The sequence below is a fragment of the Trachypithecus francoisi genome, unplaced genomic scaffold (assembly GCF_009764315.1).
Source record: "Trachypithecus francoisi isolate TF-2019V2 unplaced genomic scaffold, Tfra_2.0 Lachesis_group12, whole genome shotgun sequence".
In the NCBI taxonomy this organism is placed as follows: Eukaryota; Metazoa; Chordata; class Mammalia; order Primates; family Cercopithecidae; genus Trachypithecus; species Trachypithecus francoisi.
In genome coordinates this window covers 31,664,041-31,684,747 of record NW_022681457.1, presented here as the reverse complement: position 1 = coordinate 31,684,747, position 20,707 = coordinate 31,664,041, and the positions used below count along the sequence as shown (strand labels likewise).

The 20,707-nt window shown below is 35.3% G+C and overlaps 1 protein-coding gene across 1 annotated transcript in view; it reads right to left on the bottom strand.

Annotated features, from left to right (window-relative positions):
* LRRC7 (leucine rich repeat containing 7) overlaps nucleotides 1-20,707 on the bottom strand; it is a 586,898-nt gene that overhangs the window by 100,006 nt on the left and 466,185 nt on the right. The window contains exons 17-21 of the mRNA XM_033228849.1: nucleotides 16,633-16,851; nucleotides 8,838-8,949; nucleotides 8,446-8,626; nucleotides 5,648-7,328; nucleotides 1,347-1,487 (exon numbers count right to left, since the gene is read on the bottom strand). Coding sequence (XP_033084740.1) covers nucleotides 1,347-1,487; nucleotides 5,648-7,328; nucleotides 8,446-8,626; nucleotides 8,838-8,949; nucleotides 16,633-16,851 — 2,334 coding nt within the window. The remainder of the gene's footprint in view (nucleotides 1-1,346; nucleotides 1,488-5,647; nucleotides 7,329-8,445; nucleotides 8,627-8,837; nucleotides 8,950-16,632; nucleotides 16,852-20,707) is intronic.

Sequence of the window (20,707 nt, the reverse complement as noted above, 5' to 3'; positions counted from 1 at the left end):
AATAGTCATGCTGATGGTGTGTTGGAGCCAATTTGTACTGGCTCACGAGAGCCAACTGCACGTGAATCTTCCCAATTCTAAGTTCAGTGACATTAAGTTGGTACCTTGAAATTAGCCATAGGGACAGTATTTATATTGCTGACATTGGCAGATACCACAAATCAAGGCCTTGTCTTTGATTTGTTACCAGCTCTCCACTGGTCCAGCAGTATAGACCAGGCACAGCAAAAACAGCATTCAAAAGTTTTCAATTTAGTGTTTTTTTTTTTTTTTAAGTTATGGTGAGTGATAAAAAAGCTGTGGCTATAAATGTCTTCTTGATTTTGTTATTCTACTCACAGTATGAACCAAACTATCCACAGTTTGGGAATGTTATTAAAAAACTAGATTAACAATAGAACAGGAATTTGAGGCCTTATGACCCTCATTTTGATGGGGTGAGTCATAATGTTCATTCATTTTATTAAGAGAGAAGTGTTTAGAAGTTACTGTCACTCTGTTATCCCTACTTTGCATTGCTTTTTTCATAAAAACTTACTAAGCTAATGACTGTATAAATATATAGGCATAATGACACACTGTGAAAATGACTCATTGGTTTCCACTAAAATGTAACTAAGACAGAAGGCATTAATTGATCTACATGTAAAATGTGCATTCTCAGTTTTGGCTGAATTAAACAAACAGAAATGTTCCTTTAACAATGGAAATGTTTCCTCTTTCAGTATAGTCCCTTTCGGTGTTCCTACATTTTCATCTAATACCACGTAAACTTGCTACTTTTCCACTAACCTAGTTTCCTAAGCCACAAACTTGTTTCTCACATTTTTCTTCTGTGTTATATTTCCTGCAAAAAAATGGGCTGAAGAAGCACTTATAAGTACCAGCTACTTAATTCTCCTCCTAATTTAGGATTCTATGTCTTTTCCAAAAGAATCAATTGAAATCCAATAATAATTTTGAGCTCTGTTCTCAGAATGCATCACCAGGAGACGATAGGACTATCTCCAAAAAAGTAAAAAACATATATATATATATATAAACACAAAATAAAGAATAACAAAGGAGGAAAAAAGGAAATGAATAATAAGAAAAATGAACCTTGAAGCAACACAAAAAGCCATGTACCTGCTCAATCCAAAAAGCGGGAACCTGATAATCAGTCCAGCTACAAATATTCATTTAGCAGCTAAGAGTTCAGGCTCTACATTATTTGCCCTTGTGCTTTTTGGACTCATAGGAGCCTATAGTAAGCAGGGTTGTATGTACAGCCTAAACACATTAAGTGAACAAACAACATTAATTGGCTTTGGTATGCTGACACATGTAGGGCAGTCCATACTTACTTTCTGAAGAGGTAGTTCTTGATGATCAAATTTAGACTTAGTCTGCAAGTTTAAAGTCATGCTTCTGCCTGCATGCATTGCTGAAATACCTCCATAGGGCAGCATGCCAAGGTTAACTGTATTGTGTTTGTAAGCAGCATTCTGAGTAGAGGAAATAATCATGTGACAGGGTGTGAACACATGCTCAACAAACTGATAAATTACATGAACAGGTTTAAATTTATAACATTTAACTTTAGGCAGGCAAACAGTAACTTTTTAAAAAAACATGCACTCGATCAGACAGAAGCATACAGTAAACAGTGTTAGTTATGCACATAATGAGTACCATCCAGAACTACAGAAAAGACAAAAAGCAAAGAAGATACATTCTGTTTTACATCTGCTGCTAACTCAACGTCATAAATTCTGTCTCTTATACATCGTGATAGTAGTGACTTTGGACAAATATTATTCATCTGTGGTAATCTATCCATTTAAAAATTCGAACAGTGAGATCTTAAATTTTACCAGCTGCAGATCTTTGTTCTCTTTCACATTGTGAGATCATCACTTGTGAAAGACAAATATTAGTTTCTAATTCTGTCTTAAGCTAATGCATTGCAATGTTAAAGCCAAAATCAGTCTCCTTTATTGCTCAGTCTGTAGGCATAATTACAGCAACTCAGAAAAAACAGCTGGTCAAAATGTCATTTGAGCTGACCATAGGCTTGATTGAACTTACTTATTAATTCAGTTAAATCAATCAAATACATTTTATGTGGATCCAAATACTCTGTTTTTTGTTTCTTAAAAATTATATTTTAAACTAAAGAAATTTCATAGTAATATTGAAGCAATTATAATTTATTGATTTATTAATGCTAATTATCTAATATATCCAAATACCTACAGAACACTCTGGTGGCATTTGCATTTAAGTGACTGATAGATAATTTTTTTCCTATAAAACTTTATTTAAAAATTAAATGTAAAATTTTAGATACCCTCTCATCAAATTGTTTCCACCTGTACAATCTCCTTCTTCAGTCTACAGTGGAAATGTAATCATTGACAGCATTTGGCCCCTTTAAGTAATTTTCTCATTTTGGTATAAAAAGATCACAGAAGTTAACTTAGCACACTTTTTCTAAGCCAAATATTACTGAACATTAACAGCAGGCAGCTATTCTATTCTGAGGGCAATATTATCAAAGTAATGAGTTTTAGCATCAAAGTTTCACTGACTGAAGCTGAAAGATTATTATACTCCTGATGGTGTGCTTGTCTACCAATCATATTTGTTATGGATCCATTATTATTTCATATAGAGATTTTCCATTGTCACCATGCCAAAACTGAAAAAGACACTGAACATCTCAATCTAGCACTTGGAAAATTCCCTAAGGTTTAAAATTCCTCCAGTCTAGTGCTCTCAGCTTCTATAGAACAGAAGCAGTCTCAGATATATGGGTTCATGTTTTAAATTCCCTGTCATAGTGTGGCTCTGCAGTGAAAGCATGGGCCTTGTGGTTAAACTAAAAGAGGAAACAAGCATCTTTTATCTAGGGTAGTTCTTAGAGCTGCCTCTTCAAGGTCAACACTTAGATGTTTCACCAACATTATGTTGAACTGTTAAGTTTATCCAACGTCCAAGTCTCTAGGCAATTGTCTTTTATGTGGAATGGACAGAGATCTCATAATTTCTTGTGTAACGATTTGATTTTCAGGGTTCAAATGACTCAATTAAATTTCACTGGGAAAGAAGCACATTATTTCTCTGGTGCAGTCTGCCTTTGGACAGAATGTTAAGTAGCACAGCTATGTCGAAACTGGTTTCACATAATAAGTCTGTGCTTCAGTACCCCGAATTCACCTTGTTGAGTAGCTGGGAAGTTTTATGAAAGATATAGCCTGAATAGCTCAGTAACTCAGCTGAAAGAAAGAAATGCGACTTGGAGAAAACAAAAGAAAGAGCTTCTAGAATCTGACGACTCAAAGCAATACTCTAAGGTAATTTAATTTCTTGGAATTAAATGAGAAGCTATTGAACGTACATTGAAATTGCTTTGAAAAATGAAAGACACCTAGGGAACTGTACACAAACAGAGGTTGTATGACGATCAACTAAGAAGGGAAGTGTCATAGCAATGAAAAATACATGAGTTCGCTTTTTGTTATCTGGGATAGGAAGGGCCTTCAAACATTTGCTGATTCAAATCTCTCTCCCCTAACCCTATATGCCTGCTTAAAATTCTTGCTTCATCTAGAGGAGTCGCCTACTTTTCAGAAGCTGGGGTCAAAGGAGAGGAACCATTGATCTGGGATACCAGTAACTAAGTGATGGACCCAAATGCTTAGAATTTTATCTTTTCCTTTTCATTAGTTGTTTCCACTCATTCCTCTGTTGCCTCAAATTACTAGTCATTGTACATATGCTCCAAAAAGCTTCTTATAACCTTTCTTGACTAGTTCATCTTACCCTGTTACGTATGGTCGTGTCTACACGAGGCCAGAGTTCCCAAACTGTACTGTATTATTTGGCCCCAAATATTTTCGCCCTCCAAGTTATCTGTCTACATGGAGGGTATACTTGAGGTAAGGCATGGTGACAACTGACCAGGTGTCTCCCACTGACAGCCAGTCATGAGGCTTTGATGAGGCTCCCTTCAATGGGACTGAGCAAACCTATTTGAAACAGACATTCTGATGAAATATTTTGCAAAGCAGAACCAATTTCCACATTGAGAAACTAACACCCACACCCACGTTTATTAGTTCACTCTTTCCCTAAAAAAAATTGTTTTCTTGTCATGTAGACACGACCTACAAGCAATATAATTATTTGAAAAGTGTAAACCTGTAAACATAAAATTCAGTATTAAAGAAATACATAATAAATGCAGTGACCTGTGCTTTTAGCAGAACACCAAATAAAATAATAAAACTATTGAGTGAGACAATGCAATAGTATATTATTAACCAGATCCCCAATTTGCACTCAGCACTCAGCCCTAGAAAATGAGAACAAAAAGCCCCACTTTCACAAAAAGGATCTTTAAGATTCTAATGTCAATGCAGAGCACATCAAGCCCTCTACACTAAAAGCCACAAAGTACACTGAATGATGATGGTCAATTGAAAATAGTTCTAGAAAATGAGTACCAGGTTTCTCTTAGAGAGATTTGAACAGGCAACAAAATGTAATTCTAGGCATCATATGATTTTTTTTTTTCTTTCCACTGTCTCTGATCCCTGTATATGTGGACTCTTTTTTTTTTTTTTCCAAGATGGAGTCTCACACTGTCGCTCAGGCTGGAGGGCAGTGGCGTGATCTTGGCTCACTGCGACCTCCACCTTCTGGGTTCAAACAATTCTCCTGTCTCAGCCTCCTGAGCAGCTGGGATTACAGGCGTGCACCATCATGCCTGGCCAATTTTTCTTTTTTTGTATTTTAAGTAGAGATGGGGTTTCACCATGTTTGGTCAGGCTGGTCTTGAACGCCTCACCTCGTGATCCGCCTGCCTCAGCCTCCCAAAGTGCTGGGATTACAGGCGTGAACCACCATGCCTCACCTATTGTGACCCAATTTTTAACTGAACTAGAATTAATTTTCTTTTTTGCTGCAATATACATACTAATTTGTACATTTGTTGTCTTCATAAAGACATCATCAGTTTTTGTTGTCTGTAGTATAATTTGAGTTTAAACATTTCTTTCTATATAAAAACCAACATTCTAAATGGCAGGATTTTTATTAAATAAAATAATGTGTAGGAGGGCTTTTAATTCCTGCTTATTTTTCTGTTTCTTGCTGGGAAAATTATTGCTCATTAGAAATAATAACTAGTAGTTCCATAGCATTAACTATGTGCAAATTTCATAAACAAATTACGCCTGACTTTAATATAAGTGAGTCCATTCAGAAACGGGGGAAATATCCACTTTTTATAGGTTCAATAAAAATCATACTCTTTAGGTCACTAGAGAACAGTTCTGTGTCCTAGGAGAGGCATTTTGCCTTAATGACTAGAAAACAGTTGAAGCACCATCCCCTTTAATGGAGTCAAATTCTTTCTTACTAACAATATTTGGGTTAGATTTGATGAATAATTCACCTGCAGGTTATGAACTCTCAGAGAGCATTTAGCCACATCCATGAAAAACTATTATGATCCATTTCCCCCCAATATAAAGATAAATAAAATACTGATCATCTAATTCATTCACGTAGTTCATGCTTCACTACATGTGCTTAGAAATGCCAAAAAAGTAACACTAAAGGCAGAAGGGATATTCTTACAGAGAAATGCCAGACATACCCTGTCTAACCGTCTAGCTTCTATATGTCTAAGCAGCTGTTGTCTCCAGTCTGCAGGCATTTTACCACAGCTCTCCTCTCCCTTCACAGGAGTAGGCCTCGTCTTTAAATCACTGTTATCTGATGGCTTGTCACCATAGTTACCCAAGTTATAGTCAGATGGTATTTTTTCCAAAAGAGCTGCCATAGTAGGCCTAGCTGAAACTGGCCTGGTTTGGGAGGCACCATAACTCTCTGTACTGTAGCTTCTCGCAGACAATGGCCTCCTTTGGGTAAGGTTTTTAACCGGAAAACTTCCCGCCTGAGCTTTCACTTCTTGATATGAAGGGTGTTCATCTTCATACCTGCCATTCCTTTTCAGGAACTGGGACTCAGTCACTGTAACGCTGCTTTGGCGATCCAGCCCTCCCCTATATGGAGGTCTGCCATACCTATCAGTTGGGGGCAGCTCGTGAGGCTCATTGACCCTTCTAAACATGGCCATTTCTGTGGCGCTCACCAGGGAGTCGGCCCTTCTCAGGAAGCCTGCCCTGGCCCCTTGACTTGCGAACTGGGCATTCACCACAGCATCCTCATTCACAGATGGCTGAGAAAATGAAAATATTTGCTCCATTGGTGGGTATCCTCTGTAAGCTCTAGGACTAATCAAATCCTTGGCGATGTTTTTGCTGGCCTGTTGCACGTACTCGGGATTGTGTTGAAAAGGGGGTGGTATCCTCTTTTCGGCTTTCACTTCCACTGATCCTTGAGGATTGAAGCTTTGGTCAAACTGATAGACTTTTTTTGTCATAGAAGCTTTTTGTTGTTGTGGCCCTTTACTACTTCCGTAGGTGAGCATCTCGTCATCCAGCATCGGTACTGACTGGCTTCGAGACATACTGGACATACCATGCTCTGGTCCCAGCATCTTATCTGGTCGTTCGTGGCTTCCTAAGTGATCACTCCCAGAAGCATAGTTTTCTAATGGTATGTTATATACCTTATATGTACCAATGTCAATCTCATCGATACTCTGTGACTTTTTGAATTTATTAGACTTGATATCTTTCATTAGAGGGGAAAGCCTCTCTGTGCTTTTGCTAATTGAAATAACACCTTTAGAAGATTCTGGGCGGCAGTGGATTTGAGAAAAGACATTACTAAGACTCCTGTTGGGATTGGAATCATGATACTCCCATGGTACGCCTGGAGAAAAAGGACTAGGTATTTCAGTAGATTCCTTTATATGTTCTTTCCTTTCAGGCAATGGGCTGGTAGTAGGGGTTGTCTCTAATTTGGAAGGAAAAGCGGTCCTGTCTTCAAACGGACTAGGGGTTCTGGTCCAATTCTGCCAAGGATTGGAAGGAGGCACTTCTGTTTCTGGTGTGTGTCTGTGTGTAGACTGCTCGAGTTCCAGGGGAACACCAACAATCCTGTCTTGCCTGATCAAAGGCCTGCGTCCATGCGAAGATGTGCTTCTAGATTTCGAACTTAAGAGAGGATTACTGTTGGCATTCTCGGCTGTGGTTTCCTCAGCAACAAACCCTGTGTTGTCATAATGTGAGCCATCAGTCCAGTTGTCAGTGAAAGTATCACTCATGGGCAGCCGGTCAGGACGCTGTGGTATACTGCCTGGGGGAACAGCCTCCCGCTGGCTGAGTAATGGCTTTGAATCAAGAGGCTGTGGGAAAGATGGTGCAATCCTGTGAACACAATGGGAAGAAGAAATTGAAAAGGATGAAGAGTTGGGTCTAATTAGAATCATGATTCCTGATATCCATTCCTGGAGATTCTGATTTGGTACATTTCAAACTATTGACTGAGAGTACCTTTCTTACAAATGCTTGGTGTATGTAATGAATCTAAATTGTCTTCAGATAACTTTTATTTGAAGGTCAGGTTTTGAAGACACTAAATGCTATTTTATAGGGAGCGTATTCAGGTATGTTTTTGTAGAATGTAAATTATATTATGACTTTAGATCACTGACATGTTTATATCATTGACCATGTTATTTCTAGCAGATACTGAAATAATGTAGATAATGAATTTACAAACTGAAAGAGTTAAGATTTTTATTATGAGCATCAATGAATAGGAAAAGTTACTCAGGAATTACTAAAGAAGACATTGCCAATAGTGGCAATATTATCAGTAAAATATGAATAAAAGTTATTGACTACCTATATCATATAACAATTTTAATTTGCTATTTGTAGTGTAAAATATAGCAACAAGTTACAAAATGGAATTAGAACTGGAAAACACTGCCTTATTGAGTCACTTTATTGTGCTCTGTGTGTGGTTTTTTTCATCTGTAAAATTAGAGTAATATAGAGGAGGAGGCATTTTGGAAAGATTAAGTACTTTAAAATACATCCTAACTTTTCCAGGTGGTGATAAAATTATGATGATGATGATAGTAACGAAAATTTATTGAACACTTACTCTGGACCAGACACATTAAGTGTTTTACTGGCATTTTATTTTAATTCATTATGCCATTTTGTGTGGTAAAACATCCATGTCTCATCAATAAACACCAGTGGGCTAACACTTTTTTTTTATTTTTTTTATTTTTTGTTCTACCATCTCATCCTGTTAACTCCTACCATGTCTTCCTTAACCAATGGCCTCTCCCTGTAAGATGGATTCATCTGTTCTTGGCAGTCCCAGGCGAACAACATTTACTTACCTGCCCCTTCTGTCTTCTGTGCCACTTGTGTGCCGAATACAATTCCAAAATTAAGAAGATTCCATTTTTTTAAAAGTTGCTGAAAATAAACGTTTGGGAACAAAAGGAGGGAATTCTAAACACACCTGTTACCCCACAAAGAATTATGTACTGCATCTTTAGCTGTTGTCTGCAAGGACCCCACTTTAACCCGGGTATTAGAGGATCCTGAGGAAGCCTGGGAAGGCGAGTAGTCTGAGTAAGTGCCTGAGGAAACACTGTTATTCAGACAGTGAGTTTTGTCAACTTCAGACTCATCAGTTGATTCTGAAATTTAAAGGGGAAAATGTTATAATGCTATGACACTGACAATTACACAGAAAAGCAAGTATGAAAAATGGAAACCATACCGATGAAGGTTAGAAATGCATATTTGTAAAACATTTGTCTAGACTATGGTGTATCATAATTTACAACTGGCGATTCATCATGCACATGCATTTGTAGCATATTTTCCACATTGGGTTCACAATGTTACCTTTTTTGTCCTTCCCTAGCAGAACAAGTTTGGGTGGGTACAGAGGGGTCTCAGCTAATGAAGGGTGAAGTTCCCCAATCCTCATTTCATTAGCTGGATGAACAAAAGAATCCTGAGAGATATAATAATACAGGACAAGGAAAGTAAACATTTAAACAATGGTTAACCGAAGTGGCAGTATCTTTATTTGGCTCTGATTCAAAAATGTGACTCTAGAATTCAGTTCACTGTGGGGCACTGGGAGAAATAAACCATATGTATCTCTGAGTTAAGCATTACAAAATTTTTTTCTAACGTAAGTGAGTCCATTTATTCATCCTTTTTTTTGCATGTTGTTTATATGCCTGGCACTGTGCAATGAACTGTGGAGGTTCCAAAGAAAGACAAAATGTCACTGGTACCCTCTGGGAGTTTATAATCTAGTTGGAGAGATGAGATATAACTCATTAGAACACCAGACTGAATTATGATAAGCCATTAATGAGCAGCATGATTCACACAAATATGACATATACGTATGTAACTGTTCTAAGTGGTGAACTCTCTAAGAGTTTTAAGAGGAAAGTATGTCACTGACCAATTAAGATTTTGTGTGTGTGTGTGTGTGTGTGTGTGTGTGCATCCCTAGCCACATTAATTCACTGTCGGGTCCTATAAATCCTGCTCTTCCCACCACTTTCCTCCTCACTTTCTACTGTATCTCAAGTGATCATCTCCTCAATTTCTCAAGTTCTATCATGTCTTCTTCCAAAGGTTCCTTGTTTTCTCACACCTAATCTAGCGTGCTAAATCTTCATTCTATACCCTTTCGAGTGTAACGAGCAACATCGATACACGACTATAACTTCATAATGACAAATAAACATGTAGAAAACCCAAGAATTTTAAACTTCCACAATTCAATTTACTGTTCTCAGCTAACCAGGGAGTGTGGAGAGCATTCGGGGGAAGGTAAAATACCAAATTCTCACTTTCTTCTAGATATAAAAATGCCTTATCTATGCCCATAAGTAGTGAGATATATTTATGCATAGCAGCTATTGTTATGTCTTCTTTTCCCTTAAGATTAATTTTAATTCAAATAAGAATTTTTCAGCTTTTTAATTCATTAGTATCTTGTGAGTTTGGAGCTTAGAAATATTTTGTTAAATCAGAGAAAAAAATATACTTGAGGACAAAAATATTGTAAATTTAAAAAGTCCTGTCTTAAAACTAATCGGTTGGTATAATGAACAGGCAGAAACTCTTACTATAAATTTTATATATTGCCAAGGACCCCCATAGTGAGACATGCTCAGGTCTTTGGTTATTGCAGAGAAGCACGTCCATTTCTTTAACTTTTGGTTTAAGTTCTATCTTTTGGGATTCTTTTGGGTTAGGTTTGTATGGAAATATTTGCCTGAAAAACCAGGTTATATCTGTTACTTGTTAATTTTTTAAATAGAATATTTCAATAAAAGAAAATGGCAAGATCTTTTAGTCCAACACTTTTGTTTTCTAGAGGCGGGTTCTGAGACTTGGCTTAGGCCTAGGGCACACAGATCCAGCACTGCGGCAGGATTCTCTTGGGCTCCATTCCAGTGATCTTTCCTTACCTTGTGCTGCCTCCTGGTGAGCTCAGCTGTGAGCACACAAGGTATTTAAAATGAGGTATCAAATTGCAAAGAGGAACAGGAAAAGGCGTAGAATGGAAAATTCAGCAGTTGAAGAGGCTATATTTGCTACTCAAAGGTGTTCTATGTGATACTGTGTATGCCATATTGCCTATCCTAAGAAAAGTTCATTTTTCATATGGGCTTCACAGAACAAAGATAACTACCCAGCAAAAGAAATTAATCACTGACTTTGTTTTTTATAAATTCTTTTATAGAGGCCATATTTTCTTTATTTTGATTGATTTTAAAAATTATTTCAGAGGGTACATATTCTTCATTTTGATTGATTTTGAAAGTTAGTTCAAAGATTTAGCATAAGAAATGTATGACAAAGTTTTAAGGTGACAGAATGGAGGATAAAAGTCTTTATATACCTTTGGAGAAATTTATAAGAAGATATGAGTTTGAGAAAGAGTACCATGAAAGGCATAAAATACGCTGACTTGCCAAAAAATCTGTTACAAGGTGTCATATTTTCATCCTATTTCTATTTTTGTATTTTGTTAGTCACCTTGGGCAAGTCAGTGTACTTCTCTGGGCATTATCATCATTAAAATAAAGGTAATCAGTAACAGGAATTAGTGCCAATTCCTGTCTAGTACTAACAATCTATGAATCTAAAGGTAAGTTATTTGTTGAAATAATAATCTAAAAATATTCCTATGATACCTAATTACAAGAATGGGAATTTTGTTTTATTCAAAAGAAAAACAAAAATAGAATAGAAACACAAAAAAGCAAACCAAATAGTTGTACAAGTACAGAATGTTAAAATAACTATGGGTTTTGCTTTTTTTCCCCTTATGTTCTACACATTCAGTACTCAGGTCATCTTGTTTGTATTGATTAGACTTTCAAACTTGTATACCAAAATTATGACTGGAACTCTGCATGGTAGCTCTGGTTTGACTCAGGTTCAAGCTTCTGATCCTGTTCAAGAATTTCTATTGGGAATCAAAAACAGCCTTAGTGACCAGGAAGAGAGGATGATTATCAGCTAATTATGAACTTGTATTTCTTCTTAGAAGGACATTATTGAAACAAGAATGATGAATTTGCAGTGATCCAAGTAGATTCTCTTATCCTTATGAACAAAGTGATGATGATGATGATGACAATGATGATAATGGCCATAAATTACATGGCACTAATTACATCTGCTGTGGTGCTACTGTACTAAACCCTCTCTATTATCCTTATTAATTATTTAAAAGACAACCTTTTTTTTTATCATTATGTGGCATTCGAATTATTTATCATCTTTTTTTTTGTTGTTGTTGTTCTGCAGATAAGGAAATGAAGGCTCAGTGAGGTAAAATCATAATTCTAAGTCACAAACCTAATAAGTGGTAGAGCCAGGATTTGAACTGGGATCTGTGCTACTCAAAGATCTATGTGATACTGTGTATGCACTATTGTCTATCCTAAGAACAGCTCATTTCTCACATGGGTTTCACAAAGTAAAGTTAACTATCCAACAAAGGAAATAAATCACTAATTTTGTTTCTATAAATTCTTTTATAGAGGCTAGAGGAGTAGAGTTCCTTTTGAAAAAGTGGGCAAAGTTTTGGGGACTGCTTCTATGGGCAATGACAGAGGAAGTTTTTGGTATAAAATAGAATTTAGTGGGGATTCCATTGCAAGTAGATTGAACCATATTTTCTTTCTGGTGAGGAGACAGAAGTGGGAGAGAAAGAAAAGGTAAAATGTCCTTTTTCACACAATTGCCCTTCCATTGTTCAAACTACATCTTGGCTGCTACTGCCATAAAGAAAAGAAGCCTCAGGAAGAAGTCAAAGGAAAGAAAGCAAGCTTATTGCTGAGCTTTTGAGAGTCTAGGCCTAGCATGAATAAAAGTAATTTAAGGAAAATTTTGAGGGTAATTGACAATTCTCTGTTACTGGAAGAAAGATGTTCCTTTATAGAAAAAAATTGGGCTGAGTCTCCCAACAAAGAGAAAAATGGAGAACATTTTTGGATGGTGAACAGGTATCTTGGTAGTTACTTGCAGAAGGATTAAAGGAGGATGAGGAAGGAATTGGCATATAATTCTCTTGAGAAAGAAGAGAGAATGATTTACTGTAGGCTTCTTCTGTGTCAATAACTGTGCTTGGAGCTGTACATAAATAGCTGTTATATTTTCTGTTTTGTGTTTTTTTTAAGATAAATAAACCAAGGATCGGAAAGGTTTTAGGGACTTGTCAAGGTCACAAGGTGGAGCCAAGATTTCAATTCATGTGTGCTAGATTTAAAAGCCCTACCCCTTGATTCTTAAACTGTACTCTGAGGCACCCATGGGTGTTGTTGCAATTAACAGGGACACTGTGAGTTATATTAAATGTTTGAGGGAAACAAAGCAATACTTGACATTAGACAGATACTGTGCAAATGGCTAGCTTGAGATAGCTCTCAGTTACAACATTAGATTGCACATTCTTTTTGATGAAAATCCTTGGCCGGGCATGCTGGCTCATGCCTGTAATCCCATCACTTTGGGAGGCCAAGGTGGGTGGATTATGATGTTAGGAGATTGAGATCATCCTGGCCAACATGGTGAAACCCCATCTCTACTAAAAATACAAAAATTAGCTGGCTGTGCTGGCACGTGCCTGTAATCCCAGCTACTCAGGAGGCTGAGGCAGGAGAATCGTTAGAACCAGGGAGTCGGAGGTTGCAGTGAGCTGAGATCGCACCACTGCACTCCAGCCTGGCAACAGAGCGAGACTCTATCTCAAAAACAAAAACCCAAAATCCTTGTGAGGCTGGGTTTTTGGTGGTGGTTGTGATCAAAAACCAAGTGGCATTTGAAAATCAATGAGAAACAGAAATTAAAATTGTGGTGTCTACTATGATTCCTAGCTGTGAGAAGATAGGTGGTGTTTAACAGGTGCACGTATGCCATTAATATTTTGGCTTTGATTTGGTAAGACTAAGGTAAAAATTTTCTCTTTCAATTTAATTGCATTGATTTTTTCAAATGATCACAAAGTAGGGCATAAATATTTACTAAGCTGTTTGGGAATAACAACTTAAATGAAACTCCTAGGTATTTATTTTTGTCTAGGATCACCATAACATCACTGAGACGCTATGGGCATTTATATACCAAGAGTGTATTGAACACACAGGTGATGAAGTGTGGATAGGTATCAATTAATTAAATTATTAATTCAAAAAAAACTCAGAACTTGTCCTTGATTTCAATGAATATCTAATTGAATGGAGAGACAGACATGTTACCAGAGTCATTATACTAGACTATATCAATCATTCATTTATTCAACAAATATTTATTTTGCTCCTACTCTATCCTAGGCACTGTGCTAGACTCAGGCAATACAAGGATGGGCAAGAAAGAAAGCATCCCTGCCTTCATGAAACTCACAGTCTGAAGTCAATAAACAAAGTAATCATAACTGTTCATCATATTTAATGTGATAATGTGACATGACAGAGAATATCAGAGGGTCCAACTGATCAGGGAGACCAGGGAAGGCCTTCCTGCTGAGGTGACCTTTAAGCTGCAACTTGAAGGATGAGGAAGTGCTAGCCATATAAAGAGATCTGGGGAAAAGGCAAATGCAAACTGCACAAGGCATTAGAAAGGAAAATCTCCCTGTCCTCCTTCTTCTTATGGCTCTACCAGCCCTGTTCTTTGTCTGGCATAATGTATGTTAAAACTATTGGCATATAGTTGGCAAAATGAAAGTGAGCAATAAATATTTACCTTTCCTTTTTGCCCTTAGTTGCATTTGTAATCTTTCTACCTTATTTATTTTTTCTGTTTTCCACTTCTGGTCTTGCCTACCTTTATTCTTTTTTGGGGTTTTTTCTATATTTAATCACATGAATAAATATATCATGCAGTACATAATACCCTCTTCCATATCCTTGGCAGTGTGAACTAATAACAATGACCCAAAAAATGGCATACAAGTGCAAAATAGAAATGTTTAGTATGCACTGATCAGCTAAATGCTTGATTATCTGCATTTATTAAATCTGGACATTGAAAAATAAGAGTGTGAACCTTCACTTTGGCTGCAGTTATTTTGAGACAGGAGGATAATACAGAAAGCAACAGTTCCTCCTTGCTCTAGGATGGTTAAAACTTAGAGAGAGAAGATCTAGAATCTCAATTTTACATAAAGTATTGAAATTACCAGTGAAATTTCTGTTCAAGAGGAAAAGACTAGTAGAAGAAAGCTAAGAAAGGGGTGGTGCAAATCACACAGACAAATTTAAAGCCGAAAGTTGAGCTTTAATCTTAGCCTGAGCAATAAGAAGTCACTGTAGTGTTTTTAAGGAGGGCAAGGAAATGATTAGAATTCTGTTTTAGAAAGACGATTGACAAGGCAATAAGGAGGCTGGTGACAAGGGAAGCCAAAAAAACGGGTATTTTTTATAGTAATGCAGGACAGAGTGAGGGCCTGAAGAGGTAGAAATGATACACTTAGGTGAGAATGCACAGGCTTTGGTAATTATTTGGAAGACACAGGAAGTCGAGAGAAAGAAGGAAGAAGAAATAAGGACATCTCTCAAATTTCTAGCTTGAGTGAAATGGAAGATAATGGTGCCAGTGAGATCAAGATCAGGAACATGAAAGCAAAAGCAAGTTTACAAAGGAAACATTAAATCTAATTTTGGATTTGTTATGCTTGACCTGACTGGGACAGTTTTAAGATTTATTATTAAATTAATGACCAAAGCCTCATCTATCCCATCCCTGCATGAAGACATTTTAGACTCTTATTTTATAGTAAAATTATCCAGTTTATAAATTTTCATGACCACCAGTTATTTTGATGTCAAACTGTGATTACAGGATATTTAAATATAAAATGTATATATATGTATTTAATGTGTATCTGCTAAATGTTGGTTTCCTTCCCCTTTATATTGCAGCAATATCTTTGAGATAAAAGAACAGTCTGTTGCTTTACTATAATATGTGCATAATATTTTGGAAAGGAAAACGTATAGTGATACTGATTTTATAAGCAAAAAACAATGAAATATTTTTTTCCCTTAGAAATCTAGGTGTATTCCCCTCCTCTAAGGTAGGCTGGTACCTCTGCTGGCAGATACGCACACTATGCTTATTTTTGCTCAAGCTCTTCGCTTTGCTTGGAATGCCCTCCTCCCTTTTCCTCTTTAACAGAATCACCCTACCTTTAATACACAGTCTAAACTAAACTTAGAGCATTATATTCGCCATCACTCAACTAAGCATGTGATCATATTTTAAATCATATGCTCTTTAATTGTTTCATGTGTCTTAAGTGTATCTGGGTCAGCTTTAAATTACTGGGGGATTACAGACACATTTTATATTTCTTTTTTCTCTCTCACAGTGTTTGGCACAGTGTTACATATGCAGTTGGTGTTTAATAAATGCAACAAAATGATGCTCTGAAATGCAGATTTGTAAAAGAGTTTTGCCAATCTAGATTTTGGAGAAGTAGTTACGTGAACTTACAGATGTACTCAGATCAATTATGTTTCTAATGAAGATAAAAATATGATAACCAAATTAGCTGAAGAGGTGATGAAATAGTAGAGGTGGCGTTAGTGTAGTTGAATTCTTTTCAGACCACAAAATCAATAAGGATGGATTTTTAACTCATTCTAAAATATAGGAATTAAGCTTCACATGACTAGATTCCATAAATCTAAATTTCAAAGTTATATCCTTTTTTTTTATTGTTAATCAGTGTTTCCTAGAAAAGTTGTAAGCCAAAGATAAAAACATTTTAAAAATTGTGCTCTAGATCTAATTAGGAATTTTATGAGATTTGCATAATAGAAAATCTTGGATTAGTCTTTCTTAATGATTAATACAATAAAAGTTTGGGGTAGCCAAAATAATGTCACTAATATGATATAATGCACTCACTGGCCAGGCCTTGCTGGGTGATGAACTTATTCATTCTGTGTGTATTGGAACTTTTGGAGCTATGTTAATGATTTTAGGCCATGAGGGTATCATTTTTCTATGATTGATTAAATGCAACCCTCATAGTTTGAAAAAGTAGAGAGATCATTTATATTTTAGGGGAAAAATGCACTTATCAAGGAAGATCTATTCAGTTAAAAAACATATTTAAAATTCCAAAAAATCCAAACCACACTGGCAATTACCAATAACCTTCAAGTACCTCCACTGTAATCTCCTTTGGGGCTACCGGCCACTTGTGTTCATATTTTTCTTTCACAGTTTGCTCCGTGTTAGCAGTTGGATTTGAATTCTCAACACGCACTCCATGGCTTGGCTTACCCACCAAATTTTGAACAGATTTTACCATATTCTTTAAATCCTCTGGGTAAGGAGTTGGATATCGTTTTAGGTTTATTTCAACCTAGAAGTTTACAAAAAGAAATTTAACATAAAAATAACTTCAGCAAGCATGTTCACAAAACTACCCCATTTTATATTCAGTAGTATAATCAAATGCAATACAGTGAGTGTTGAGCTGGCTGAGAAACTGTTATAGAGTAGGATGCATAGTGTTTTCATATTTAGCCCTATGGGACTTCCCACCCCTTCCCATTCTTCTAGATTATAAACTAATTTTGAATCATATTCTGTCTTTAGATCTACCCTATAGATGGCTGAAATAGCAGTAGGTCAAAACACTTAAGTGATTGGTAATTTGAAAAATTGAATCAAGTTATACCAGCTGCTTTCTTACTTTAGATACTGTTCTCTTCCTTATTTTAATATTTATAAGTAATTATGTTGATATTAAGAGTCTCTTCTGAGTATCAATGCAGGTGATGGGAGGAGACCCAACAAGCTTTACAAGTAGAGTTGCATATTAAAAAATGGGGAGTTGACAATATCTGCTGCCCAAATATGCATTAGCCTTTGTTAGTTGGTGTGTTATATCAAAAGGTAGGATCGCTAATTCTCATTAATCCCTAAGGGAAAAAAATGCTTCAGGGTGGTTTTTATATTTACTTTTTACCCTAAGAAAGTGACATGCTTCTTGAGTAATATAATGAAGAGAAATTAAAAATTGGGACCACTTTCTAATATATTTTAGGTACATGTGTAAATTTTGGCTTTTATCGATCCAGCTACTTATTTCCATTCTTCAATTCATTTTAGGGTATCAATCTAACTTTTGGGAACACATGTTAATGACTATTCTTAGCATTAAATTTAGAGGGAGAAAATATGAGACATTCCATATAGAATATTTCATCATCAGGGTACTTGTTATAATATATTTAAAACAGAATAAGTACAAGTTGTGCATGCTAATTTGCTAATTAAAAGAGACTGGGAAGAAAAGAATTTACTTGGCCTGGCTTGTTCCAACAATCATGTTTTGCATCTGAGTAGAATCAACTTTACAAAATGAAATGATTTATGTGATTGTGGTAGGTATGTATCTGTGGAAAGTGTGTGTGGGGGTGAGAGGGTAAGAGAAGAGAAGGTGAAAGAGAAGCAGTGAAAGGAAGAGGAAGAGTGGAAAAGGGGGGGAAAAAAGAGTGAGGGGCACATCCGCACCCACCCCCACACACCCATGTAATTCATGGGATGTAAGTAACTATGATGGTGATATAGATCTGAAAATTATGAATATGAATTCAAACACTTTTGCCCATCTGCAGTTTTAGCAAATCCACCAACTGTGTTATTCTTCTCAGTATTTTGTCTTCCTTGTGGCTCATTTTTCTCATCAAATACTGGAATTGGACTTCACTAGATGACTTCTAACATTCCTTTTAATATTAAAGATATAAAATTATTATTCCAGTAAATATTTGGAAAACAAATGAAAAACCAGATAATTTTGTTAATGTACATGCTATTTAAATGTAGTTTAATCTCTTTAAACTCTCAAATAAGTAAGGATGACATTGATAATATATAGAAATATAGCTACAAAAATATAACCCAAAACAAAGTTAGAATTGACAGAAAAAAAAATGTAAGTTGTTAGATTGTAATATAAATAAATCCCAGGGTACTTAATTTGTAATGTATTCTTAAATAAACATAAAAGGAATGATATGACTACTAGACAAAGTCCATTGGGATACATGCATTCTTAGATCTGTTGTTTAAATTGGTATTAGAAATGTTAATTGCAAATTAAGTATAATTTTAAAATTATATCATTGAACTTGTTTAAAAGTACTTGACATCAAAGTGCTAGAAGTAAAAAAAAATTACATTAAAAATATAAGTTGTAGAATGCTATGACTATCATGCCAATTAAGAACATTTTATTTTTTAATAACCAGCTGTATGTGAATAAAAAATAAGCTAAAGTAGGGCCTTAAATTAAAATTCTATGCAACTTAAAAAACCCCTAACACTAAAACTACACTTATAAATTGAATGGAAGGCAAAAGAAATGTGAAGTGTTCTTCCTTAACTGAATTAAATACTTCACTGAATAATGTAATGTATTTTTTGTTAGATGCTATGTCCCATCTGACACAATTAGATCACTATTTGACATGGCACTAATATTTTCTGGTTATTTTATAAGCAAGTACATGTGATATTTTGGTCACATCACCAGAAGATGTTTGGATATTCCTGTGACAACAATTAAATCTAGAAATAGATTTACTATGCATTAATACAGCTTAAGCTACACACCTTTTCGAAAGTCTTGTGAGGGGCCCTATTATTTATAGAGTCATTTTATATTCTTTTCCTGAAAGAGGATCCCCCTTAAATTGAGGAAGTTCCAGGTCTTATAAAGCTTGGATTTGTTTCACCTAAAAAGTAAGCTCCTTGCTTCTCACTTACTAGCCTACTAGCAGAATTGACTGGCCTTGGAGTCAGAAGATTTAAATTTAAGTCATAGATTTATTCCCAACTAGCTATCATCCACTAATCTTTCTGTTGTTTCTACTCACGTACAATGGAAATGATAATATATTTCCTACACATTTGAGTTAATCTGGAGCTAAAACGTGAAAAATGAAAGTTCTTGGAAAATCTGTAAGTTCTATGAAGAGATGAGATACTATTTCTAAGGTCACATTTTACTTAATGTATTTTAAAAATCTGGATTCCTTTTGGTGATTTTGACTTTACTCTGTATATGTCTAAACATAATATCTGTAACTGTCTGGATCTTTTTTTCAATTATACGTAGCAACAGTTATTTAATTCAGTATCTCCCATGTTCCAGTCACCATGATAAATGTTTTATAGGGATATTTAATTTATTATTAATTATTTACATAAACATTATTATAAATTCTACAGGTTTAAATATAAATTAATATTTATACACTAAATAATAAATGATTATTAAAAATTATATAATTAATCATTATATAAAATCTCACTTAAGTTTCACAACCCATTGCAGCAGCTGTTGCCACTTTACAGAAAAAAAGTGTAGCTCAGACCATGTAAGTAACTTGCCTAAGATTACATAGCTAGTAGATGCAATATGCAAACTTAGGTCTTTTGACTCCAATGCTTATGCTAGCTCAGAGTATGGGTGCAGCACATATTTGTACAATATTGTGGACGAAATACTGTAAGTTTAAAATGTGAATTTCTCTGAGTTAAATGGCAAAATAATTTCTATTTTTTAAATAAAGCTAAGTAACACAATATTTTATAATTTTTAAAGATAAAACTATATTTTATCATTGTATTATGTTTGGAAGCTCTACGCAAGCATATTTTATGCCCATTTATAGACTGCTTTGCTTTATTTTTCAGTGGATATATGCAGTGCATCAGAAGTGAATATGATCATAAACCCAGTTATACTAAAAGTTAAGTAATACCCAAATACAAGAGCAATTTTTCTATATATCTAAATATATAGACTATAAATGTTTTCTTATTCCAATATGAAATAAAAGACATAAATTCATTTATTATACACATAGGTAGGAAAATCAATTATATTCTTGCAAAAGCGTGTTGTGTTAATCACTCACTATAAAGTATTTGCTCAGTTCACATATACATTTGATTAAAATGCAAGATTTTTACTAAAATATTACTTTAATTTTGAAAAACAGAAATGTTTCACAACATTCTTTGTATCTTAGATGTAAATAAAGTGCAGTAAATGCAAATAGCAGCTGCAAGATGTTGGAGACCCCCAAAAATTTAGCAATAAAGAATCACTTAAGGTTAATAGCTAGGGCATTTAGGGCATTTAGAAATGATATCTTGAATTCACACAGAACTGTTTTTTTATATATTATATTATGTAATAT